General features: G+C 46.8%; 1 protein-coding gene across 1 annotated transcript in view; it reads left to right on the top strand.

The window, feature by feature from the left end:
• The first annotated feature begins 1,355 nt into the window (after positions 1-1,355).
• The window catches only part of FBN3 (fibrillin 3), a 260,268-nt gene continuing 234,880 nt past the window's right edge, over positions 1,356-26,743 (top strand). Inside the window, exons 1-2 of the mRNA XM_014599850.3 lie at positions 1,356-1,463; positions 4,632-4,936. Of these exons, the coding sequence (XP_014455336.1) occupies positions 4,767-4,936 (170 nt within the window). The 5' untranslated portion in view covers positions 1,356-1,463; positions 4,632-4,766. The remainder of the gene's footprint in view (positions 1,464-4,631; positions 4,937-26,743) is intronic.

The raw sequence follows: 26,743 nt of genomic DNA, 5'->3' as shown, positions 1-26,743 counted from the left end.
GCTCCTGCTGAGCACTAAAAATTCATGCAGACTTGTAGACAGTACAAAATTCCATGACATTCTCCATTACTGGATGTTTGCAAAAATTAGGTTTCTTTTCTCAGACTGTCTATACAAGTTTGCTGTTAATTAGGCTGAGCATCATTTCAACTTCTATAAAACTAGCAGGGGGCTGATTACTGGGAGGGAGAAGAACAAAGACATTTCAAAGAGAGGCAGAAGAAGGGAAGAGGAGCTGACAGTGGTACTCTCAGCCTGAGGTTTGTCTTCATGTCTCTGCGAATTGACCCAAAGCTCGCATGCAATCTTTTATATACTGGCTGTAAAAAGGTAACAGAGGAATGAAGCAAATGTGCTTTAAGATAACAAAAAGTCTGATCACTTCTTTGTGTGCTTCATACATGATCTTTAGGATTACTTCTGATTCTATTCAGTTAAGCAGCCAGTGCCCAGCTGCTTTTCTGAAGCTTATCAACATGTTTTTGGCCTGGAAATTGGCCTGTATCAGATTTTCTGGTGAAATTTTTGGCATTCCCTTGTTCCACAGTTTGGTGGCTTCAACTTCCTGGAAAAATCCCGGGCGTGCAGAGGCACACATAAAAGCAGCGGGGAAGAAGGGTTGTGTGTGCGTGCATTTTATTTTTTCATTTAAAGAAAAGACATCAGTAATAATTATTGAAACAAGATGGAAAGGAAGCATATTATTAAGCACCAGGAGAGCAAAACCAGATTATGAACTAGTGTGTGACTAAGAAAAATCTAATGACTTCAAAATGCTGTTTGTTTGTTTGTTTCCCCCCAACTTGTTTCAGATCTCAAAAACTGTTCTTTTGGGGGTTTATTATGATTTCACCCTTCACTAATTACCCCACATCAGTGCCAGTTAATTGCAATAAAACAATTGGTTAAAAAGTACCTTTTATTTAGTCTTTCTTTTGCTCACTTTGATATGGGAACAACTTTTTCCAAAAAAGGAGTGAAAACTCAACCCCCCAAAGGAGAATGCATTCTTTTCTCCCCAAATCTTTTGATGTGAAGTCGCTGTTCTTAATTTCTTTCTGCCTCCTACAGATCCAGCCTTAAGTTGGGACATGCAGTCAGTATATCCAGTTGAACTGAAACGGGTAATTAGCTGAATTGAGCCAGTCCTAGGTTCACTAGGACTGGTTAGGTGATAATCATGTCTGCATTCAAATGTCTCTTGCTAAACCCAACTCCCCTCCTCCTCCCGCCCCCCTTGAAGTTAAAAACTTTTGGCTCAAGAATGCAATAGGGTTGTCCTCCTGTTACTCCCACTCCCCCTGCACCCCTTCTCTCACAGCAAGGCCCTCCCCCTGTCCAATTTGGATTAGGCTGTACCTTTTTTCTTTCCTTCAGGGTAAAGGTTTTATTCCCTTCTTTTCTGCCCAGATCTCCACTGAACAAAGGAGCTCTGGGCACAACACCAGTTCCAGGACCTGAAGGTATTTAAACAGATTCAGACTAAATCCAGACCTGTAGAGCTGATTTTTTTTTTCTCATTATCAGTATGCTACTTCATAATTGTTTGAATGCCTCTTTTAATTTATTATTTTATGTATATGTTCTTTTTAATCTCTGACACTTAATAACACAGATTGCTATATCTCCCCTGCTCCCATCAACTCTGCCAAGTAGTTTTAGATCCGAGTTGATGATTAGTTCTTTTTTTCCTTTGTCAATGCTGATTTCTTACAAAGAGTGTTTTAATGGAATTTCTCAGAGCTGCAGATAATTTTGAGCTATTTCTTCTAACTCTCTGCTGATGGTGTAAATGACTTTTCCATATTCTTTTAGTAAGACTGTTGTGTTTAACACTTTCAAAGGTATGTGTCTGTGTATCGATCACTGTTGTGATTCTAATTTCATTGTAAGGTCTCTGCAATTTAAATCACTGCACAAGAACTTGAAAACTTTTCAAAGTATAAAAACTCTGCTTTTTCTGACAAGTTTTTTGTGTTTTACTCTAAAATCTCTGAAAACATACCTTCTTTTGTCTAGCTGGAAATAACCATATCCCAGCCTTCAGCAGAGAGGCATGTGTAGCAGAGTTTTTTGCAAGACACTGCAGGGAGGGGAGTTTCTTTGTCTCTCCTTTTGCCTCTGTTTCCAGCTCTGCCTACTCCTTTCCACTCTCTGTCTTTCTCATTTACTGCCTTTGAAATATTAGCGGCTGAAAAATGCATGTCCTCAAGAGCTGAGAGATTCTCAACAGGGATATTGCTCCGGTGATGTGAGTTTCTGAATGGTTCAAACACATTTTCTGCCTTCCCTGAGTTGATTTTTGTCTGCTTTGGGGCTGGGCTGGAATTGGAAACTGCTGCTGTGGGAGAGCAAGAGGGACATTTAGGGGAGGCTCAGGGGCCCTACTCCTCCCAGCAGGAGCATACTTGGAGGCTCTGCCTCTCAGAAGGAGCAGACACTGATCTGGGGGAGGGGAGGGGGTAGCAGCAGACTTGGGGGGAGGGGGGGGGTCTGGACTGAAAGGCTCTTTCTGGCCCTCCCCAGGAAGACTGGAAGTTGAAGCTGTCCCAGGGCCCAGCTCACAGTTCTGGCTCCCTGGAAGGCCTGGGGGAGGTGGGAGGAGAGGGGCTGCAGCAGAGTGGTTGAATGTCTGCTCAGTGTGGGGTGGGGGGTTGAGAATAGGAGGGGCAATGGGGGGCCTGGAAGGCAAAGCACGGTGTGGGCATGGAGGTCCAAAGTGATGATTATTTGCAGCAATTTTGTCTGTCCCAGCAGGGCAGTTACCCTGACCCCAGGCCCACATCCCTGCTTTTGCAAAAACACCCTTTTGCATCCCAGGCAGAACCCTTATCACAAGTCCAGGGCATCTTCCCTTGGAGCCCCACTCTCCATATCCAGAACCATCAGTCCCAGTTTGCACACCCTTCTCCTTATGAGGGCCAGGAGTATGGCTACCTGCCTGCCCCTGTATTCGTGGCAGGTAGCCTTGCTTCTCCTGCTTGGGCTGGCACTCCTTGCACCCTGCAGGCCTGAGATCAAAGTCCCACATAACTGAGTCCACACTGCTAAAGCGAAAGGGCTGGGCAAAATCTCTTTGAACCTGAAATACAAATGCTCTGGAGATCTCTGGGCTTTCCCCACTGTGGCCCCCAGTACAGGCTACATTCCCTCTTCAGAGACATGAATCTTCACTGCAACACAGCCTGGTCCACAGGGCCACAACTTGAATTCCCCCCACCCCCCTCCCCTGGGCCAAGAGCTGCAACAGTGAGGCACCAAGGTCCCTCTCCCCACTGTGTGGACTGTCCCTGGCAGCAAGGGCCATCCCCTAGGCCTCCGCTTGGAAGGTCTCTGGCTTTGATTTTTGCTTCAGTCACTAAAACTGATCCATGATGAGCTGATTGTAGCAAGAAGTCTCTGGTGGCCCCTGTTGTGTGTTTTGGAGAAAGCTGCAAACTTAACTCCCATTTTTCTCTGCCTGGGCTTGCTGGACAATGATACTTGGCCATTGCCCTAAGCCTGAGGTTAGATGCAGTGTTGACACCAGCCTCTTGGAATAGCTTTGCCCTCATCTCTGCAGGCCCCAAGCTACTGATGCTCACTCAGTGCAGGAGCCAAAAAGATGGCATTAAGGAATGCCCAAAATCTTTTGTTGCCTGCCTCATACTATGGCACAACCATTCACCTTTCCCACAAAGCCTCCGTGCTCCTGCTCCTTACCCTTTTATGTGAAAGCTCCCAGGCCTCCCCAAGGCCGATAGCAGTCCAGAGGCTCTATATCTGCATCACCCTGCCTGTTGGCTTAACACAAGAGGTTCAACTTCCCAACCATACCTGGCCTCTTCCCTTGTCCAGAGGTCTTGTACTCTCTCACCAAGCAAAAAAAAAACCAACATGCCATGTTCCTCCTCTTCCTGTAGCTGCACCTTAGTGCCTATCGATCTCGCTACTCTCACTCAACTTTCCCCTTCACCATTCCCAGAGTCCCCACCCCATGCTTACTGGCTACCCCTTAAAGGAGCCTCCCTCTACCAGCTGGAAATACCAGGAATGGGAAAGGTTGTTTTTAGGGCTCTCCTTGTCTACATTCCCAGCTCCTGTTCCATCTCTGAGTGGCATATGTGGTCTGCCTATACTAGGACAGTCCTTCACCAAGAAGCATTGTCATTGCAATATTGCCACTGGTTCCATAGTGTAGCTCTTATGTTGCTGCCCAGAACTGCAGTCAGAAATTACTGTCACAGTTTGGTTCCATAGTTCAGCACAAGCCAAACCCACCTCTAGTCTTCAGTCATGTTTACTGCACAGTTTAGGCACTCTTTGCATTTCTGTTGCACTACAAAAACTCTGCCAGTTCAGAAGAACAGAGTGGAGAGAAGAAAAGCAATTCCTCTGTATAGACTTCTAGGAGCAGCCTCTGTTATTTCCCAAGTTTTGGGAAAGGAATTCTTTGGCAATGTCTTTGTGAGGACTGAGTGTGTAAGCTAGTTGGCTGGATTCTGCATGGGGAGCCAAGCTAAGTGTGATTATATGATCTCACTGTATTAACACCAGGGAGGGACAGCCTGGGATGAATGATTATTTTAAAAAATGTTAAAGTTTTTAAGAACACTTGTCTTTCCTCCCTTCCATCCTTTGTCTGCTTCTAGCTTCAGAAGGGGAACATCGAGACAGCAGCTTGGCTTTCAGAGGTTACTGCCACAGTCTATCCTCAAAGAGGGCTACAAGGGCCCTCCAGCTGGAAGAGGCTTTCGGGAAAGCCAGGGGAATCAAGGAATTGCATCATGGGGGTATTATGGCTGGCCAAATTCATGCTGGGATGTACAGCACTTTTGTATGTGGAACAAGCCCAGTGTCAATATGACGGGGACTTGCAGACAGACAGATTTTCAGGCTATGAGGAAAGACAGCCAGCAAACAGAGTGAGAAGAAGAGGCCAAGACACTTTACGAGGGTATGTCAAATGTTCTTTTATTTTTTTTATGGTGCAGATCTTGGGCTATTAACATAGTACAATAGACAATGAAGACCGACCTGCTTATAAAACTGTCTTTTCTGTATTGTCCTTTAGTTGCCCCCCCCCACCAAAAAAAAAAAAAAAGAGTTTCCAGCCCTCCAACTAAGAGAAAAGCAGATTCCTCAGCAGAATGTAATGTTTGATTACCACAGGGAGATCACAGGTCTTTTATGTGCTGCACATATAATAAGGGTTTGGGAAAATGAATGGGGAAGGGCTTATGTGGTTGTGTTCGCTTGGTCAGTATATCTTTTCAAGGAAATGTGATCCAGGTGCTTTTGCTCCCAAAGAAAAGCCAGAAACTGTCTGCCGGTAGAAAGGATAGCATCTACGTTACCGTTAGTATTTTCATGGTTCCATCTTTGAAGCAGTTATCTACGGGGTCACTGGAGTGTGGAAGGACTGGGCAATAAGGGTAAGGCATGTCACATCTGGTCTCCAGTGCCAGACCAGGCCCAGAGCTATGTTAGGTGAGAGATCTTGGTACTTGATGGCTGCTCTGGTTTGGTATCTTGTGTCCAGGGAGTTAGTGATTCCCAGTCCCGTTCTTAGTATGCAAGTGTCCACATCACAAAAGTCTTTGCTGTGATGGGAACTCATGGACAGTCTCTTTCACAGATTAAATCCCTGAAAATTGACCTTGTGCCAGCCATAAAAAGGGTGCCTTCATGTGTGTGGAGGTAAACCGGCAGGACTCTTCTGTTCTGAGAAGCTTGCACTATGAGAAGCTGCCCGTGCTGTAGCTGGGCTCTATTCTGACGGCTCTAAAGATCCCCCAGTACTACACTGACTCTTGGGTTATTTTAAGTCTGCCTCACTGTAATTGGGGAAAATGTTCTTGTGTCAGCAGGCAGAATCAGAACAGGAAGTGACACACGCAGCTACTGTACCTCTCCAGTTAGTGTTGCTTTAGCCCTTGCCAAGGAACACATCTTGAATGGGATCTGAATGTTGTATGTTTGGTACAGAGGGTCTAACAAGCAGATCTTGACCTGGAGCTGTAGTGTGGAAGCAGGCAAAAGCAAATGAGGATCATCTGCCAGGGGCAGGTTATCAGGGCTAGCTACACTTATTTTGAGAGTGGCCATGGAGACCTACATTTTTGTCTCTGCTGCAGTGAGATACTGAAAGGATGGACAGCGACCATGGAGGCTGCATTTGGAGTGCCTTCACTTAATAATAATAATAATAATAATAAAAAAGGGGGATCCACTACAAAAAGCTTTTCATAGAAAAGTAGGGCTATAAGGCACTTCTAGTCCAACCCTCCCATTTGAAGCAGGATCATCCCTATCGAAACAATCCTATACAAGTCCTTGTCTAACCTATTTCTAAAATTATACAATCAACCTTGTTGTAGAACTACAAAATGTTGCCCAGAGACACCAAAAGCACCCTAACCTGCCACGGGTAAAGCAGGGAGCTCAGTGCTCTTCTGCAAGGGTTGTTAAAATGCACTCAAGAGATCCAAGGTAGAAGGCCATGGTTCCCTGCTACCGTGGAAAGTGAAAACCCCCGCAGTCCATGCAGATCTGACCACAGAGTGAAACTCTTTTCTAATTCTAAATATGGCAATTGGTCTGACCCTGAGCAGAGGGGTAAGGCTCTCCAACCTGGGTTTAGCTGTTTTTTGTACTAAAACATCTGGGCTTTAGTCCAGCAGGAGCATTGGCACACCCCAGTCAAAATAGCAAGCCTTAGCTACAGCCAACATCTGAGGAAGCCGGGGGACCCTCCCCCCCCCCCCCATAGCAATAAGAGTGGGGGAAAATCCTTCTCTACTCCAAGTGCCAACCAGCAAAGTCCAGAAGCATGGGCTTTGCTGGGTGCCACTCCGGGCAAAGAAGGATTTCCTACCTCCCATCCCCGCCTTCTTTGCCCTGCAGCTGGGTATTAGCTGCAGCCAAGGCTTGAGGTTTTGACTGGGGTGTGCCAACAGTCCATTCTGCTCTGCAACCTGGGCACAGCAAGCATAACTCCACACATTGTACCTTGTTACAGAATAGTCACAACTCCCCTTTCTGTATTCCCTCCATATAACTTATCCCAGGTCCCTCTACTTTTCATGCATAACTAAGCCATTTATGGCACTCCGCTTCATTCTGCTGCTGCTGAGCATGGTCATGTCTAGTATCCACCTGCTTTAGGCAGCAGAGCTCTTGTTATCTCCCAGGAATCCGTCTGTTGCTCATTACAGAGCGCTCTGGACATAGTACTCCTAGATCATCCCTGACCAATACCTTTCCACTTCTTGAAAATCTTCAACGGTGGAGATTCCACAACTTCCCTAAGTAGTCTGTTTTCCTGCCTCACTGTTCCAAGAGTGAAGAAGATTTTCCTGATATCCAAGGGGTGTGTAGATGAAGCAGGGGCCCTAAATTGAAGTGGTGGGTTTTTAAAAGCACCTCTTCAATTTAGGGCCCTTTAAACCCCTGGATCATGCACATACCTGACTTACCCGCTTCTCTGGTGGCAGGGAGAGGAGGGCGAGCTGCCAGCGGGCAGAGTAGTCCCTGAGCTGTAACGGGGGGGGGGTGGAGGTGCTTCTCTCCACGGCACATGCCTGCAGGCACCTGGCTCAGGTGGTCTCGGGGGGCACTGCAGCCATGGGGGAAAGCATGGGGCCCCTGCGCAGCTCAGGCAGGCAGGCTCCATGGGGGCTTGGAAATCATGCTCGCCACTTTTCTTGGGTAGAGCCTGCCTTCCCAGGCAACTGCCAGGCTGCCTGCAGGGCTTTCTGCAGAGCCGCGGAGCTGCATGGAGCCCGGTGCTTCACTACACAGCTGTAGGGGCAGCAAACTAAAACTCTTCAAAGGAGCTGCGCCCCAAGTCATTTAAGGCACGTTTGCACGCCTCGGCAGCATAATGCCATTAAAGCGGTGCAAAAGCATTTAGCCTGCTTTAAATTGTTGTGCGCACACACCCTTCGTTTTGTCTACACACGTTCCAATTTAAACTTACTTTCTGCAGCTTCAAGCTATTAGTATGTATCCTGCTCTCTGCAGCAAGGGAGAAGGTATTTTCTCTCTTCCTTATGGCAGCACTTCAGATATTGGAAGACTGCTATCATGTCCTCTCTTAATCACCTTTTCTGCAAGCTGAATATGCCAGTCTCTCTCAACATCTCCATGTGTGACCTGCCTTTCAAGACCTTTGTCTTTTTTTTTGACACCTGCTTCTGGACCTATTCCAACTTCTCCGTGTCCTTTTTAAAGTGTGGAGCCCAAAACTACACAATATTGTAGATGAGGCCTTAAAATGTGGAGGCCAAAACTACACATAGTACTCTAGATGAGGCCTAACCAGCACCAAGTGGAGAGGCACCATCACCTCCTGACCATATCTACATGAGATGCTGACTATGCAGTATGACTATACTGACTAGTATACACAACTACTAAATGACTGCAATAACCAGCGTTACAGCACAGTAGCGTCCCTGAGATGCTGACTGCATAGTAGCTTGTTACTACTGCGCAGTAGCGTTGTGTCACACTTCATGCCACAAGACTACTGTGCTGTCAGTGTCTCATGTAGATGTGGCCCCTGTGTCTTGCAGTTAATGCTCCTATTGATGCAGCTTAAAACCACATTTGCATTTTTGTGCAACTGCATCACACTACAGACTTGTATGAGTCTTGATCTACCAGAACTCCTAGGGCACCTATACACATGTCTGATGCGTGTTAATTAGTACACTGTAGCAGCTGCAGTGTCCCCTGTAGGGGGGATCAGTAGGGGGTACTCCTGCACTAAGCCACCCACCTCACTGTGCCCGACCATCTACCAAGCTCTGAGCGCCTCCCCTGGGGCACCTCACGTCCAGTCAACCCCCTTCCCGGAGCCTGCCTGCAAACCTGGGGTAACCACTGCCACTACCAAGGGGTCTGGACCGTTTCTGGGCCCTGTGCCCTCTGGGATACACAGGCCTTGTAGTCCTTGAGGGTGCTTGACCCACTGTGAGAACTTGGGGTGCTTCCTTTAGCTTGGAGTACAAAAAGTAGCCTCACTTAGTCAGCTGAGCATAGGGAGCATCCAGATATCCCTCTCCCCACAAGTTCACCATGCATTTCATAGTGGAGAGCTTTATTAGTTAAAGAGGGTAGGCTTGGGAAAGGGTACGGGATAGGGAACTATCACAGAACAACCTTAGAGCAAACAATATTGGTATAGTAGCTGGTTAATATGCTTCTACATTACAGTAACCTATAAATCTAGATAAGTTTCAGGCAGTTTACTCACTTCAGCATCTTGAGCGAGAGAGAGAGAGAGTGAGAGCTGCAAATGTTCCAGTTGCTGTGTGCCCCTTAACATGGCTTCTCTCCCTCCCCCTGGGCAGTCTTAGGTTTATATAGACCTTTTGACATCACCCCGAGACCCAACTATGGCCTTGTGTTGTGGGGTGCCAACCAATCAATTTAAATCTGTGCATCACTGCTCACCTGCAAGAGTGACAGGAGCTTGAGCCCCTGCCCCATGCGATGAGGTCAGTACTAACACAGTAGAGAGCTAGGTTCACCCCTCTCACCTGGCAAAAGTAATGTAGGCAAATATTTGGTTGCCTAGCAACTGGTTGATAGACAGGTGAGAAACCAATGGACAAGGAAAAACATAATAGAAGAGTCTGGGATGGCATTCTTCCACATCCCCATGCTTCAAAATGGCAGCAAGGGTGCTTTAACTAAAGCTCGTTCAACAAACTTTAGTTAAAGGGCCTGCATTGCCATTTTGAAGTGCAGGACGCTAAATGCATGAGATGCTGCAACGCTTTAATTAGAGCAGCTCCCGAGAGGCGCTTTAATTAAAGCGCCCCTCACCCTGGAGCAAATGTAAAGATGCCCCTAGATACTTCTCCATTGTGCTGCCATCCAGCCAGTAGTCGCCCATCTCATAGTTGTGGGGTTTGTTGAGGTTTTTTGACTATTCTTCCCAAGGTATAGCATCTGGCATCTGTCAGGATTCAACTTCATCCTATTGACTCTAACCCAGCTTTCCAAAATCAAGAGCCTTGTTAGTTCATTGCTACTGCACAACCCCCACCTTCCCGTAGTACCACACAACAGGTTTTGCTGTGCCCCCTTCATATATTTCCAAGCATACTCATCCTTCAGACAATACATTACCTCTATGTCTCCCATGCCCTTTAGTGGCTGGTGAGAACCTGGAGTTGGCAATGGGGAGATGGCCATGGGCTGTGGTCCAGAGTCCCTCAATAATGGTGTGAGTGCCCCAAGTGGTTGCCAAGGCAGCTCAGTGTTTCACTAGAACAATTATACCCTAATAACTGAAGGGCAAAGTGCTCTAATAATACAAGTTTTAATTTTGCCTTTACCCTAGGATCTCTGAGGACTTTATTAACATTCATTCACACTGGCAACACTACCTTAAGGGAGCTGTTGTTTGTTTGTTTTAGGGAAAGGAAATAAAAAGCATATTAGTGACTTAAGCCTAAAACAAAATTTTTGAAAAGTGCCTTAGAAGCCAAATACATCTTATGAGAATGAGTGGGTAAGCTTGTTAAATTCCTATGTGTCTTTGGAAAATGGAATTTAGACTCCAAAGTCACTTGGATGCTATTGAAATTTTTCTTCTTAATGTATGCTTAAGAGATTGTCACAAGTGCACAGCGCTCTGGGCATTCTTTCATTGAGCTTTGCAAACATTTAGATAAATACATTATTCCATTTGATATACTAGTAAGGCCACACACAGTCAGTGGCAGGATCAGAGACAAATCTGGGAGGCCCTAACTCAGTCTCCTGATGAGTGCAGTAGACCACACGGCCATCTCTCTGGTATTTTCTGTCCCACTTTATTTAATGGCCTTAGAAGCCCTCTCTACAAGCAGAGAAAAAGACTTGGTTGGGGTAAATGGTAGGTCTGCTTAGGAAAGCCTAGGAAACTGTAAATTAAGTATTTTTCAGGCATGCCAGTATGGTTTTCTGTCATGGTCGCTTATTATAAATGCGGGGATCTTGCTGCCTAACACAGATGTAAACAGCATTTTGGCAAACCACAGGGTACTTAGAACTTCTGTCCTGGGGCAGTTGCCATGCTCTGTGTCAAATGTGTGCAATCAAAATGATTGTGCAGTACTACAGCATGGAGGAAAATCTTTCTGGCCCTAGTTTCCGTAGTTTCTAGCTAGAAAATCAAATCTAGTTCTCAGACATATATTAAGAGCTGGTCTACATATGAAATAACAAAAGAAAAGTTATTTAGTTTAGTTATTAGGTGCAAGATTGTGTAGAGATTAGAACAAGGGAAAATATATTTGAGTCATCTTGTGTTGCTGTACAGCATAAGGTAAAAAAAAACAACCATGCAATTAGCTTATTTTATAACACGTGTATCACACATTATTGTGTCTCTTCTTTCCAAATTAAGGCCCTGCCATTACTTTCATACATGAATATCTTCACTTACTTTCGTAGCGCCTATAATGCAATAACTAGAGCTAGTTGGAACAGTTTCACTAGTGAAACTGCCCCTGCTGCTGCTTCTGAGCATGCCACGAATGTGTCTCCGGGGCAGTGGGAAGCTCACAGTAGCAAGGAGATCGCTGGTCAGCCCTGCTGTTGGTTGCAGAGGCCCCAGGGAGAGGGCAGCAGGGCGGGCAGCCTGCGCACACCCCACGCACAGGTCTGAAGGGCCACAGGTCCCCCTGCCCCCAGTTGCACTCCCCCCAGCTGGGCAGCAGCCCCAGCCCTGCCCAATTCCCTTCCTCCCTCCCTATGGGGTCTCAATCCCCCCCCTCTCCCCCCTGCCACTTACCTGCAAGAGCTGTTCTCCAGGCTGCCTGGCAGCCAATATACATGTGTATGCAACCTCCTGCCTGACCGCTCTCCTCCCACTCCCTCCCATCCCCTTGCAGGCTGCAACACTGCCAGCTTGCAGAAAGCTCTTTGCAAAACTGAAAAATCCAGGGGTTTCCCCAATAAAACGAGAAATCCATGTTTTCTTCCAGTAAAGAGGAAAATCCACCGTTTTCTCTGTTTTCCCATGGGAAGTACATATCCCAGATCCCTGCTGATTAGCAAGGTTCCTTTCATCTGAGGAGATTCAGCAAAATCCATGGCCTTCTGGTTCATACGTTCCTTTACGATTAATAGCTAATAAAGCAAGATGCCTTACTTATTGCTTTAATAAAGCAATCTCTGTATGTTGCCCAAATCAAGGTAATCGGTTATAAAATCCATTCCAATAAACAGCAATTTAAAATGACTAACTCCTGAAGGAAGAGTATTGACAAATCTATTTGCAAGGCAAGATTTTAACAGAATTTATAACTGTAGTGAATTATTCAATAGTTTCCAAAAACACGAGTATGCTTAACAAAGGGAGAATGAAAAGATTGCTATCCTGGAGCCAGCTGAGCCTGGCAATAGAAATGCATTAACTTGAGGATTAATGACTGCTCATTTACAGCCATCAGAATGAAGGATCAACTATAGTTTTAATGTGAAAATTATTATGTTGTTCATTAGTTATTAAAGAAGTAATGAAGAGAAAAGGACATTTGGAGAGAGAGAATTTCCTAGAGCCCTGGTCTCATCGTAACCAAAGAGGTAGGGCTGAAATTAGAATTGTAGGAAATTAGGAGGCAGCAGGCAGGCAGCAGTGAGGCAAGCACCTCCTTCCTCTCCACCTTCTGGCATCCCTCCCCTTAGGCAGCACCTGGGACACACGCTCCACTTGCTCATTCCACGTTATGCTACTTCAGGATTCAGCATTACTGAACCATCCTCAAGAGATACTGGATAGATGTCTATCCAGCCTCTCTTTGAAAGCCTCCTATGAAGGAGATTCGGCAGCTTCCAAGGGCAATCTGTTCTGCCTACATCTATTACTACTAGGAGATTTCTCTTGAGAGTTGGCCTAAACCTGGTTTCCTGTATGCCTTGATCCTGCCAGACTTTCCAGATCATAGACTCATAGAAAATTAGGGTTGGAAGAGACCTCAGCAGGTCATCTAATCCAACCCACTGCGCAAAGCAGGACCAGCCCAGACTATATCATCCCAGCCAAGGCTTTATCTAGTCGTGACTTAAAAGCCTCCAAAGACTGGGACTCCACAAGCTCTCTGGGTGACCTGTTCCAGTGCTTCACTACCCTCCTCATGAGTTTTTCCTAATATCTAACCTAAACTTGAGATCATTGCTCCTTGTTTTGTCATCTGCCACCACTGAGCAGAGTCTAGCTCCATTCTCTTTGGAAACCCCCTTCAGGTAGTTAAAGGCTGCTATGAAATCCCCACTAAGTCTTCTCTTCTCTATTCTTAATAAGCCCAGTTCCCTCAACCTCTCCTCAGAAGTCATGTCCCCCAGCCCCCTAACCATGTTTTTGCCCTCCACTGGACTCTCTCCAAGTTGTCCGCATCCTTTGTGTAGTGGTACTCCAGATGTGGCATTGGCAGTGCCAAGCAGAGGGGAATAATGAACATATTAAATGGGAGCCAATGTTTGGGCACACTAGCAAAGCTGACACATGCCACTCGGTGTGAGTGCGCTGAAGATATGAGAATGCATCTGATTTGAAGTAGGTTACAACCCACCTGGAGGTAGTCTAAGTTGTTGGAGAATTCCCATTGTCTCTTATGGGCATTTTTCTTAGTTTAATCTGAAAGAGAGAAGGAATGGTGAGATGGGATTGCACAGCAAAAATTTGTTAGGACGTAGGTAGACAACCTGAACCCTACTCTGTCTACTTGGGCGTAATGAACAATGGAAGCCTCAGAAAGATGGTTTCAGCTCTTTGATTTAGGGCTGCTAGGACTCAGTGCATGGCAGATGGATCTGGTGTTATAAGGTTGTTCATACAAGCAGTGGCTTGAGTGCAGCAAAACTCAGGCTCATCATGTTCCCAGTTCACTGATATCTGCCCAGCCCAAATTGGCACTTCTGGTCTGTTCTGTTACTGCACTGCCCACGCAGTGTGGAGAGGGGAAGCCATAGGGAGATGGGTGGATCCTTCATGATAGGTAAAGGAAAAAAGACTCTGGGTCTCGCACTTGGCCCTTTTTCTTCTCTATGCATCAATTTTGCATTCAGAATGTGTAACTGATGATGATCCTGTTTAACAGATGTGTTTAGACACTTTAATTCATGTCAAACACTGCAAAAAGCAGAAACTTTTTTTAAAAAGTAGTCCATACCCATTAAACATAAAGAATGCATCTTGTTTCACAATGCTTGTTACTCCCACCACTTGATTTCCTTGCTAATGAAATAGAAAAGTAAAGCCATGCTATACATTCCTATATTTAAATATTTCGTTTTGTAAAAATCATGACTTGTTAACCCTTTTGAATTTAGTACACACATGCTTATGTATAGTTTGGTTTCCTAACTCATGAACACAGTCTCCTCTAACTGTTTTCAAGTGAAAAATTGCAAGATGTTGCCAAATGTTTAATGATTTATGATTTGATCCTGCTTCCATGGAACTCAACATTAAAACTCCCATTTACTTAATTGGAGAATGGTCAGGCACTCAGTGTATCTGTTACATGGTGCGTGGATCATAAGTTTAATGATGTTTGCTGTTTTACTTAAATTCCAAGTTTTGGAGTCCTCTGAATGCAATAGGATCCTAGATTTAATTCTTTTAGAAAAGGTTGGTCTGTATGCCTCGTGGTAGTGTAGAAAACCTTGAGTCAAAAGCTAGGTTGCCAATAGGAAAAGGGCTCCATGATATTTTTAAATATCTTATGATGGGGTTGGGGGCTTGACTCCTAATTTATTAATTCATGGAGGCTGCTGTACCATTGCAGCACATTGAAATGCTGTGTAGTATGAAGTTCAAACAGGATGATTCTAATAATCTAGACCAGATATATACAAATTGGGAAGAAATGTGAGACTTGGATTTGTTAGGAAGTGCTGACTACAGCAGAGAGGGATGTGGCCAGGTACCTGATGCACAGGGTTAGTGGTAACTTCCAGTTGCTACCATGATCTCAATTGTGGCTGCACAGTAGAATGTTTCATTAAACGTGTAATACAGGTTTCCCTAACTTTTATGCTGTACATGTGTTCTTGGAAAACAGCGCATAACTCAAATTTGCATAAAGGGAACCCATTTTACAATGTAACAAATAGGGATTTGTTCCAAGACCTTGACTGTACTGACCTGACCCATAGACCCATTTATGCCACTTTTACAAGACAATTTTGGTACTTGCTAACAGCAGGCAGTACACACAAGCACAGGGCACTATCATAATGGGGATGGCAACTACAGAAACACGTGTTGCAGACAACGAGCAAGGAGCACAGATCCACACAGGAGACTATATTTTGGTGCACACATCACTCCCACATCGTACAAAGCAGCTGACTGCGGGCTTCCACCACACCAGTTGCATAAGAGTGAATTTACCTCGCATATAATGAATTTTTGGTATAAAAAGGGCAATTGCATAAGAGCGAATTCGCACATACAGAGCCCGCATAAAGCAAGGGAAATCTCTATGAACTTTTTAAAAATATACTTAAAGTCCCTTTTTAATAAATCTAACCAGTTTCCAGTCTAAGGTACTCTTTACATAGAACCCTTCATGTTCAGTAGGCCTGAGCAAGTAGGCAGCTATTCGATCCGGCTTCGGATCTGGCCACTTTGGATACCAGCGATCCGATTCAGAGCTCCAGACCGGGTTCCCGCTTTGATCCGGCCGAAGTGACTCCAGAGCTTCGGAGCCACCTCGGAGATCCGGCCATAGGGTATAATGGGGAATCAATTAAATATCTATAACTTTGTTGTTTTTTGTCTGATTTGGATTAAACTTGTAGGGGTGGTGGCCTCTGCTGAGAGCATGAAGCCTACCAAGCTTCAAGAAGATTGGTGCAGGGGTTCGGGGGGAACTGTACCCCAAATTCTTAAAAGCGAAACTCATGTCACGTACATGTGGTACACCACAGGGGGGTGAAAACTGCAGGGGTGGTGGCCCCTGGTGAGGCCACAAAGCCTGCAAGTTTCAAGGAGATAGGTGCAGGGGTTTGGGGGGAACTGCACCTCAAGCTGCAGGCAAGCAAAACTCGGGACATGGGTGACAGTGTGTGTGTTAAGGTGCAGCGGGGTGACAGCTGCAGGGACGGTAGCCTCTGCTGCGGCCACAAAGCCTGCCAGCTGCCGAGGAGATCGGTGCAGGGCTTCTGGGTTCTGGGACTCTGCACCCCTAGCTGCTGACAGGCAAAACTCATGACATGAGTGCTTGTGCAACTGACAGTCTCTGCCTTGGGGCAGTTGATTGTCTTGATTCTTTCCTCTCCTTAGTTTGTGGTTTTGTAGGTGTTAATCATTGCTCATTAACTCGTTAACACCTACAAAACCACAGACTCAGGAGAGGAAATAATCAATGCAGACAATCAACTGCCCCAAGGCAGAGACAGTTAGTTACACAAGCACCCATGTTACCAGTTTTGTCTGTCAGCAGCTAGGGGTGCAGGGCCCCAGAACCCCCTGCACCAATCGCCTCCACAGCTGGCAGGCTTCGTGGCCTCAGCAGGGGCCACCACCCCTGCAGTTTTCACTCCCCCGTGGTGTCCCACATAGATATGACATGAGTTTTGCTTTCAAGAATTTGGGGTGCAGTTCCCCCAGACCACTACACCGATCTTCTTGAAACTTAGCATGCTTCATGCTCTCAGAAGAGGCTACCTCCCCTGCAAGATTCATCCAAATCAGACAAAAAACAACAAAGTTATAGATGTTTTGTTGATTTTCCCCATTATACCCTATGGCTGGATCTCCAAGGTGGCTCCGAAGCTTTTCTGAAGCACTTTGGAAAGCCTAAAGCAGCCAATGCTTCAATGCAGACATGCTGCTTCAGACGCCAAAGCGACTGAAGCTTCTCTGGATCTGAAGCATGGTCTGAAGCTTCGCACAGCCCTAATGTTCAGTCATAAAGACTGAGACCAAAATATTACAAACCTAATAATGCCAGGAACAAAAACTAGGGCTGCTGCTAAATGCTTCTAGCTTTGTGTTCTCATTTCCCAAGTGTCTTCTTCTTCTTCTTCTTCTTCTTCTTGTGTACCTTGATTTATGTTAAGCAAATGGTTGATCTTGCTCATGTGGGACAGACTGGTTTCCGTTGTTACATTTGGCAAATACTGAATGCAAGTTTTGGTATGGCAGACATTTATCTGGCTTAGAAGTTAATTGGGCCTGGGATTTTTATTTGTAGGTTTTAAGAACTGGTTTTAAAATTCTGATTGATAATGGAGGTTTAAGAGAAAAAAGAAATCAATGGAAGAGTTGGTATACTGCTTTCCAGCTGAAGCTATTGTGCAATTCCTGAAAATCAGTTCCATCTTAAGCTATTTGTAAATTAAAGTAAATCCTTGTGGTGCTTGTCCTGATATACAGGTTTTTAATTGAATTTTGCTGAAATCAAAAAGAAGTCTACTTACGCTCAGTTGAAAAAGATGGATGTATATAATAGAAAAATAATTGAATGGAAAGGAAGGGAAACTCATAGCTGGCAAAGAAAGGGTGTATAGCTAAAGATAGTATAGAAACTTGCTGCTAAAAAAAGCTACTAACCTTATTGGGTATGAGCTGGTGCCTGAGCAAAGCAGCCTGAATACAGTACTACACTGATTCTTTCTAAAGATTTGTCTTCCTTCTTTTCTTTTCTTTTCTTTTCTTTTCTTTTCTTTTCTTTTCTTTTCTTGTTTGGTATTAGAATACCATATTTATCTGAATCTAAGATGACTTTGAATTTAAGATGACCCCTCCCCCAATAATTCTATTTGATACATTTTCCGTGACTTTATAATTTTACATCGATGGAATGTAATAATTGGAGGATCATCTTAAATTCATCCCTGCCCCCACCTCCACTACCACTTACCTTCCATTGCAGCTCCGGCTCCAGGTCTCGAGCTGCTGCAATCCAGGTGACTGAGCACGTGATCACTCCAGCCCCCAGGGGGAGGCAGTGCAGAGCATGGAAAGAGGGAGTTACAGGGGGCTGTGGGGAGCAGAGGTAGCAGAGTGAAAGGCTGGGGAGACAGCAATTTTTTTTTTTTTGGGGGGGGGGGGGGGGGTTGTCTCACACTCTGACCCCAAGCCCAAGTAGGGACTGGAGTCAGAGCTACAGCAGCCACCTGCCTTTGTGCCCCCCCCTTTGGATTCAAGTACAAGACAAGGAGCATCTTTTTTCCCTGTGTTAAATGAGCGGGGGGACGGGACCTTATCTTGGATTCAAGTAAATACAGTAATGTTGAATCTTGAATTATGTCAAATACTGTCTTTAATGTTGATTTCCTGGTAAACTTGCTGATATAACAAGCTTGCATTAAACAACATGTAATAGAGAGGTTTTGATAATGGTTTTGTAGTAAGTGCTTTACCATCATGAGTATACAAGAACTGCTCCTGAAAGCCTTTGCTACCTAATACAATTCCATGGAGAGAAAGGTGACCCAGCAAGACACGTTACGCTGCACGTAGCAGTATGTCTGCTCTGCAGTCAGACGTTGTTTGCAGCCATAGCCAAGCTAGTTTCAGCTTTGCTAGTTAGGGTAGCAAATTGCAAGAAAGGTGCTGCAACACAGATCTCAGCACAAGCCACGTACCCACATAAATACTAGGGCTGCGCGAAGCTTCAGGTGGTGCTTCGATTCTGAGTAGATTTGGCTCAATTCGGTGGCTGAATCTCCAAATCCAAATCGGATCAGGGGACCAATTAAAAGGTCCAAATCGATTCAAAGCTCTCCGAATCTTCCGCAAAGATTCGGAGAGCTTTGATGATTCAGGCAGTCCCCAGTGGCTGCAGCAGGGAGCAGCAGCCAACGCCGAGCTGGTAAGTAGTAGGGGCAGGGAAGGGGGGGCTGGGGGAGGGGACCATGGGGGAACCCCCACCCACTCCCCCAGCCCCCGCATGGCTGCCCCCGCCTGCCCCAGCTCCTGGTACTAAAAAAACCCCAAAAACTCCAGTTCACTGGGTGCTGCCAGGCAGGGGGCGGTGATCCCCGCTGCCCCCCACTGCCCCACACTGCATGGGGAGCTCTGCACAAGCCCCACAATGCCCCCTGCTCCCCAATCCCCCCCCCCCCACAAGTGCCCCGCCCAGGCCAGCTCCATTCCTTTAAGAAAAAAAAGCCGAGAAAAGCCCCAGGACTCGCCACTCCTACAGCGGCTTCAGGACAGATCGCCTGCACCGGCAGGAGTGGTGAGTCTGGGGGGTTTCTCAGTTGTTATTTTTTTTCTTAGAGGGCTGGAGCTGGCCCAGGTGGGGCACCCGTGGGGGGGCTGAGGGAGTGAGGAGGGCATCAGGGGGCTCATGCAGAGCCCCCATGCAGCATGGGGCAGTGGGGGGCAGTGAGGATTGCCCCCTGCCCTGCAGCACCTGCTGAGTTGGGGCTTTTTTTTTTTTAACAAGTGCTGGAAGCTGTGCCAGGCGGGGCAGCCACTGCCAGGCTTGGAGAGAGGGGTGGGGGATGGGCCTGGTTGATTTGGAGGTTCAGCTGCAGCTGAATCTCCAAATCAGATTCAGCCAAATCAAATTGGGACAGTGATTCGAATCACTGAATCGAATCACTGTTCCCTGAATCGGCCGAATCCAAATCTGAAGCGAATACTAGTCACTTTGCGCAGGCCTAATAAATACCCAGGGCTCTGAGCAGCATTGCACAGCCTGTGCTAGGGTCAGTGCTGCCATAGGTTCATCTCTGCTGTTACCACTGCTCCTTCGATGGGTTAGAGGATGAATTTTAGGTGGCTTTCCCTAAGATCCGCTCATTGCCCAGACTTCTGTGCTGGCCTGCAAGGTGTGTCTTCTTCATCCAGGCACGTAGGAGTCCTCATCACTCTCGTGGAGCATGGGCCACCATGTCCCCCATGTTTTCAGACCTGACTGTGTCATTGATGGCAAAGATGTGGGTGAGTTCTTTGTAGTGGGTCACATGTGACTCTGCTGACTTCTGTCTTACAGAAATGCTGTCTCAGTATCTTGCACTTGGACTGGCATCGGGTCCAGTCATGGTCATGTCCCCAGGCTGCCATTTTCCTTCACAATCCATTTATACATGAACAACAGGTGCCCCTGGAGGCTGGGGGGGGGGGCACGGTGACTGCCCGCAGGTGGCGGCAGTGGCAGCTTTGGCGGTGAAGGCATGGCAGTGGCGAGTGAGGAGCTCTTGCAGGCAGCCACGGTGGTATTGGTGGCGGGGGGATGTGGGGTGGCAAGCATCAACTGTGGGTAGTTGCCAACCGCCAGATGCTGCTGGCAGCACCAGCAGTGGCCAGCATCAATCAGGGCCCACCTGCAGATGCTGCCAGTGGTGTCAGTGGCAAGGGGTGAGGTGGCAAGCAGCAACTGCCCACGGGTGCTGCTGGCAGCATTGGCAAAACTTTTTGCAGAGGGTGCACCACCAATCTCAGAGGGTGCATGTGCACCTGCGTGCACCCCCTATGCATCACCAATGCATTCATAGACGTGCCCATTGCTTCTTAATCTCACCCCAGATGGTGATAAGATCTACTCGTACCTCCCTGGTCCAGTTGCTTCTGTGCTTGTTTAGTGGTGCTAGAGTTGTCAGACTGCGAGAACATGATGAAGGGAGTATGGATATGTTTGTGGAAGTATGGAGGTCTGAAATTGCTTCGGTGGTTGATGGATAGGTCTGATGACCGCCTGGACAGCCAGATGGCTAGATGAATTGAACGGTGGTCCCCAGTGGTTGGTGGTGTTCAGCGGATGCCAATGCTGGCCTTGGGTGGGTGGTGATCACGAAACAGCTGGCAAGTTGCTGTACGGAGCAATTAATAGCTGGGGGTGGCCACTTGGGGCCTGACACTCCAGGCAGTAGAATTCTGTAACTAGGGTCAGAGCAGCCATACAGAGTTCAAAAGGGCCCAGGATTGGGACTAAAGCACTGCATTGTGGGATTGCATTGTGCATTAGGTCTGCTTGTGTCATGGACGAAGTGTTGCACAAATGCTTTTGGAGCTATGTCTTGTGATGCTCACAAAGGATCACAAATCAAAAAGGATACCAAATAGACGAATAAAACTCATGCATGGTTTAATAGCAGAATGAAGGAGGCCATACAAAGGAAAAAGACATCCTTCAAAAAATGGAAGGTGTGCCCACAAGAGGAAAATCAGAAAGTTCACATATTCTGGCAGGTCAAGTGTAAAAGTGAAATAAGGCAGACCAAAAAAGAACTTGAGAAATGTCTAGCAAAGCTGCTGAAATTTAATAATAACCTTTAAAGAAACGAAACAAAACACACCACATTTACTCGAATCTAAGTCAATCCTGATTTTAAGATGACCCCCAATAATTTAAATTCTACATATGGCAAATGTTATAAATGTGTTATAATTTTCCAGGTCTGGAATCTACTTATTGGAGGGTTGTCTTGAATTTCCGCCCCCACACTGGCCGGGGGCAGGGGTTTAGGCAGCCCCCCTACCCTGTGCATTCCCCCTTTTCCCACTGCAGCCTTCCTGTCCCTCCTGTCACCTGCATTCCCCTACCCCCTGCTTCTCATAGTCTCTGCTTCTTATCCTGCTCCCCATACAGTCTTTTTATCTACCCCCTGCCTCTTTCCCCATCCCCCATTCTTTTGTCAGACACTGTTCAGGCTCCATTCCCTCCCCAGAGCACAACACACATGGAGGATGCTCAACCCTTGCTGGGTCATGCAGAAGTGGTGCTGCTGCTGTTTGACCAGACAGGGGGATGGACTTTCTTTGCGCTCTCAGCCTGAGTCAGAGCTGAGCTGCACCTGCCAAAGGGGAGGGAAGGGGGTACAGAAGTCACAGAGCGGGAATTGGATGGGGGGCAGGCAGCTGCTGTGGTTCTGACTCTGGCCCCGACCTGGGCTCAGGGCCAAAATCAGAGCTACCTCCCCTTGCACTCTGCTTTGTACATGAATCTAAGACAAGGGGATTTTCCCCCCATTCTGGGGAGGCGTGGGGCTCATCTTGGATTCAAGTAAATACAGTATATCAGAAGCAGGGAGCCAGCCAGATAATCGATGGACGCATTAGATGACCAAGGTGTAAAAGGTGCGCTCAGGAGCAATAAAGGTGTAGCAAAGGAGCTAAACAAATTCTTTACATTGGTTTTACCTCTGGGGAAATTCCCATGACAGATCAGTCCTTCTCAGTAGATGGGTCTCAGTAGAGCTGGGCCACATTTGAAGTGACAACAGAGGAAGTTTTTTAGAGCAAATCAGTAAAGTAAATACTAATAAACCACCGGGACTGGATAGATTTGCCTGAGAGCTCTGAAGGATCTCCGAGGTGAAATTGCAAACTGCATGCTGTGGTGGCTACCCCCCAGGTCCCCATCCCTCCTCATTGCACATGCAGCCCAGCCCCCCAACCTGACGGGAAACCCTCTGTTCGAACTTGAACCGGCTAGATGCCTGTCAGACCGTAAAGCTGTTCTGAATCTAGGTTAAAGGAGCCCTTTACTTTGTGCCTGATCCAGCCAACTTTACACAGCCTGAACTTCAGTTTGCTTGGCAGCTGGGTTAGTAAGCCACAGCTAACCAGTGATTTAATTGTAAAGCCTTTGCTTAAGACTTTCTCCCTCTAATACATATGCTGGCTTTTATATTCCTTCCATGGAAGGAGAATGGGGACTTAAAAGTGTGAAAGTGTCATCCTTCCTCCTTAAGAATTCAAAGCTGAGCTGGTTTTAATAACAGAGCAGGCAGAAGAACTGTTGGTTTCATACCAATGTCTTCAGCTCCCAGCAGGGAATAGGCTCTGTCTGTTCTACTGTGTGTTTTCAGAGGGTTACCATATGTCTGGGTTTTCCTGGACATGTCCGCTTTTTTGGCTCCCTATGCTGCATCCAGGTGGGGTTTTAAAATAAGAGCAAATGTCTGGGTCTTTTGCTCTTCCTTTGCTGTCCTGGCCTGACTGCTTGGGGCTGGGAGCAGCAGGCAAGGTGATTGGCTGTCGAAGGTTACCCGTTCCCTGTGCAGGCTCCGGCAAGCTAGGTTAAAGAGGCACTGTGTGTGTTTGAGTGTGTGTGTGTGTGTGTCCGTGCAACATGGGAGCTGTTTGGGCAGCAGGGCTGGGGGGTGGGGAGCAGGGGTCTGCAGGTCGGCAGTGAGGGGCACCAGCAGGGTTGGGTGCAAGGGCTGCGGGTCCAGAGTGTGGGACACCCAGCAGAGCTGAGCGGGCAGGGGCTGCGGGTCCAGAATGCAGGGCTGGACAGTGTTGGGGGAGTAGGGACCTGTAGGTCGGGAGTGACGGGCACCGGCAGGGCTGCGGGGGACCAGTGGGTCGGGAGTGAAGGGCACCAGCAGGGCTGGGGGGTTGTGGGTCAGGAGTGAAGGGCACCAGCAGGGCTGGGAGGCAGGAGGCTGCCGGTTGGGAGTAGAGGGGCACCAGCAATGCTAGGAAGACAGGGGGCTGTGGGTTGGGAGTGGAGAGGGCAGGGGCTTAGGAGTGAGGGGCAGAGGAAGGGCACAGGCATATCACTGCCCACCCCCCTCACTCCCAATCTTATGTCCCTCCCTCTGCCTCCCAGGTGTCCTCTTTTTTGATGCTGGCAATATGGTACTCTTAGTTTTCAGACGCATTTCGTGCCCCAGGGGAGCAGAGCCCTGGCTATCCCTTCGTGCACAGTACTGTGGACAGTTAAAGATCATGCATGAGGTAGCTCTTTTCTGTCAGCCCTAAAGCAAGTTGAAGGATGGAAATAGCTGCAAGCAAAGTTACATTTGAGCTTCTCTGCCCTCTGTAAGGCTCTCAGACCAGAATACAGAGTACAGCAGAGCAGGACCTGATGGGATTCGCTTCTGAGCCATTTTGGTGCCTCTCTTCCCAGCTGAGATTTGGAAAGTTTAAAAAAGCTTGAAAATGGCTTCTTCTGGGGTGTAGTGATTTTTTTTCTTCAACACACAGTTGCCTAGTTCTTAACTTTTATGGACCCGGGATTGTTTCCACTTGGCAAGAATAAATTATGTTAGCTGGATTCTGGGGGGAAATGGCATCTCCTGCAGAGTGGGGAAATGAAAAGGGTACTGTCTGATCTGCAGAGGTTTTTATTCCTGTGGAAAGTGTAGGGAAGACTTGCTGCAGCTTTAAAAAGGTAGGAACCAGGCCTGGTGCAGTTTAGCATTCAGGTTAGCACATTAATTTCTTTGCAGTTGTGACTCAGTGAGAGCAGCAGGAAATTGGCCTGCAGTGATGAACTGGAATGAATTTTTCTAGAATGCATTGCATCCCCCAGGTCCTGTTCTCCCACTTCCCCAGGATGAAGTCATTGTACCAGAGGTCACCAGAGCTCTGCCCGCCTTTGCAAAGGGATTTTTTTTTTCTTTGAAAAAGTAGCTGACGTGGAACTCCCTATGCACTGGTGTAGAGGGCTGTGCGCAGAGCTGGGGGAAAATGCTGCTATTAGGGTAGGGTCGTGGTTGCATTCATTTGGCTCTGAAGCAAGACAAGAGGGATCAGACTTGACCTCTAGGAAGTATTCAGGCAAGAGGCCAGATTCTCCCCTCAATTAAATTGTTACAGCTCTGCATAGCTAATTGTTTTGCTCTGGATTTACATTGTTGGAGTAGAGCAGAATCTCTTCTGCAGTATTTTAGGGCCTGGCGGTGGTTTAGAGGCTTAACCAGTCCTCCTGAATACAGTGTTGGTTGCCCTGTGCTGTCTTGACTGTCTGCACATAAGCAGCTTAGGACACTTTTGTTCTGATTTTTCTATTGTGCACTCTTGGTAGTGGTGTAAGTGATAACACAAAGTTAAGGTAATATAGAAACTTAAAAGAAGGCCTGTGCAGTTTTGCCAGTTACTCAAATGGGAACCGAATCAGACTGGTAAGAGGGTGGGAGTCACTGGCCTGTCCAGCAGAGAGTGGTTTCCGAGATGTCTGAAGCAGCCCTGTATCCTGTCCTGGGAGTGCCTTAGCTTTATCCAGGCAGCTCTTTTCCATTCATATCTGTCTTTTCTTGCTTCAAGAATCTCTCTGAGCATTAAAGCAAAGCAAAGATTAAGGGATACTAATTATCCTTGGTGGAGCCAGATCCCTGAGAGTTGTGCCTGTCTTCTGGAAAGTTGATATTACGTGGAGCCAGAGCCTTTGTTAGCTGGGGGCCCTTCTCATTGGCAGGATCCTGTGTCATCCTGGTCTTTATATGTTGCCTGTGGGACACCAGATGGTGATTAAACAACAGAGAAGTGTTTTAGTAATTGTGCTTGGTTCCCCTTAACGGAGGGTTGTGGTTTTGGAATAATTTACTTAATGCTGAATTTCTTTTTCCCACAGCTGCAGGGACAGAGCTAAGTGCACTGTAATGTTCTGCAAGAACTGAGAAACTGAGGGAAAGCAGAGAACCCAGCTCAGGCTGAGCTTTCCCAGCTTTTCTATAAAATCTGGCTCCAACTAGTTATTCTCATCTTGAACAGCCTCATCCTCATACTAGGAATTGGACAGCTGTCTTACTCCCACCTCTTCTTTTAATAGCTGTCTTAACTGTGCCAATGCCACACTTGGCAGGTCGAAATAAATTGACACAGCCAAAACCTTCTCAATCCCTCTCTCAGCCAGCTGTGGGCCTTTCCAGTCCTGTGGCAACCAGGCTGGATTCCTCTGAATGCAGCTCTGACACGGCCATTTCCAGGCTGATTGTATTGTGGCCTCAGCCAGATGCTGCTTGGGCTTGGCACCTGCTGCCCACAACACTCCCAATGGTCTTGAAAGAGTCCTACCTGCCTTTGCCAAGGTCCAGAGGAGATCCAGTTCCTTCTTTGTCTGCTGTAGGTATCTGGCACATTTTAGGTGAATGGGAGTGCTTTTTTAGTAACGAAGACTGTCTATTTTCACAACATGCATCTGTTCTGTAGCAGTGGCTCTTGGAACTGACTGACTGATTGTCAGCTGTCATGGGTCCCGAATTACTTTTAAATGAATAGGTCCTTCTGGCCTGAAAATCTGGCATCTCTTACATATGTAGTCTTTCAAAATGTATACAACAATAATCAACAAGACACTTAAATGTTTAACAGCACTTTACTGTAGGTATGAGATAGATAAGGCAGAGCAGGGGAGCAGCGGTAGGCTTTTGCTGTCAAAAAAGATGGGTTTGCAGAGGCTTGCAATTCAGGTGTTTCCTTTGATGTAGATCCACAAGCTGCTGACACCCCCACGCAGCTACTTTCATGCTGAGACATATTTTTAATAAAATTCAGATCCTGCTGCAATGTCAGAGCTGGGTAGGTGAATTTTGTGACAAAGCTGGATTAAGAGATCTTTCCAATTTATACAGTCAAGAGAGTGTCAAAGCGAAGGCTGCCCAGGCAAACAGACTTCAGTCCCCTTTTATGTGCAATCATTACAACTGTCATTAATCATTAGCAGACACCATTCAAGGCAAAAAGGATGCAATATTGGCTTATATCAAACTTGATTTAAATGATAATTAGTACTGTCAATTAATTTCAGTTAACATGCATGATTAATACAAGAATGAGTTAAGGCATTAATTATTTTATTGCATTAATCGCACATGTGGTTTTGGAGCCCATTCCTGGGCTCCTCGGCTGCCATCACCGCTGCCTCTGGGCCACCCAGCGGGGCAGTGCTGGCAGTGCAGAGGAGCCGCAGGGCAGCTTGGGCTCTGGGCTGCTGCAGGAGGTGGGGGGGAGCACACAGACGCACACATTAGAGATGCACTGAGATATGCACACACACACATGCACACTCTAGCAGTGCACCAATACATTGGTGCCATATCAGGACACCATGTCCAGGTACGCAGC

The sequence above is a fragment of the Alligator mississippiensis genome, chromosome 16, assembly GCF_030867095.1.
Source record: "Alligator mississippiensis isolate rAllMis1 chromosome 16, rAllMis1, whole genome shotgun sequence".
NCBI classification, from domain to species: domain Eukaryota; kingdom Metazoa; phylum Chordata; order Crocodylia; family Alligatoridae; genus Alligator; species Alligator mississippiensis.
The sequence above is the reverse complement of the archived record's forward strand: the minus strand, read 5'-3'. Positions and strand labels throughout refer to the sequence as shown.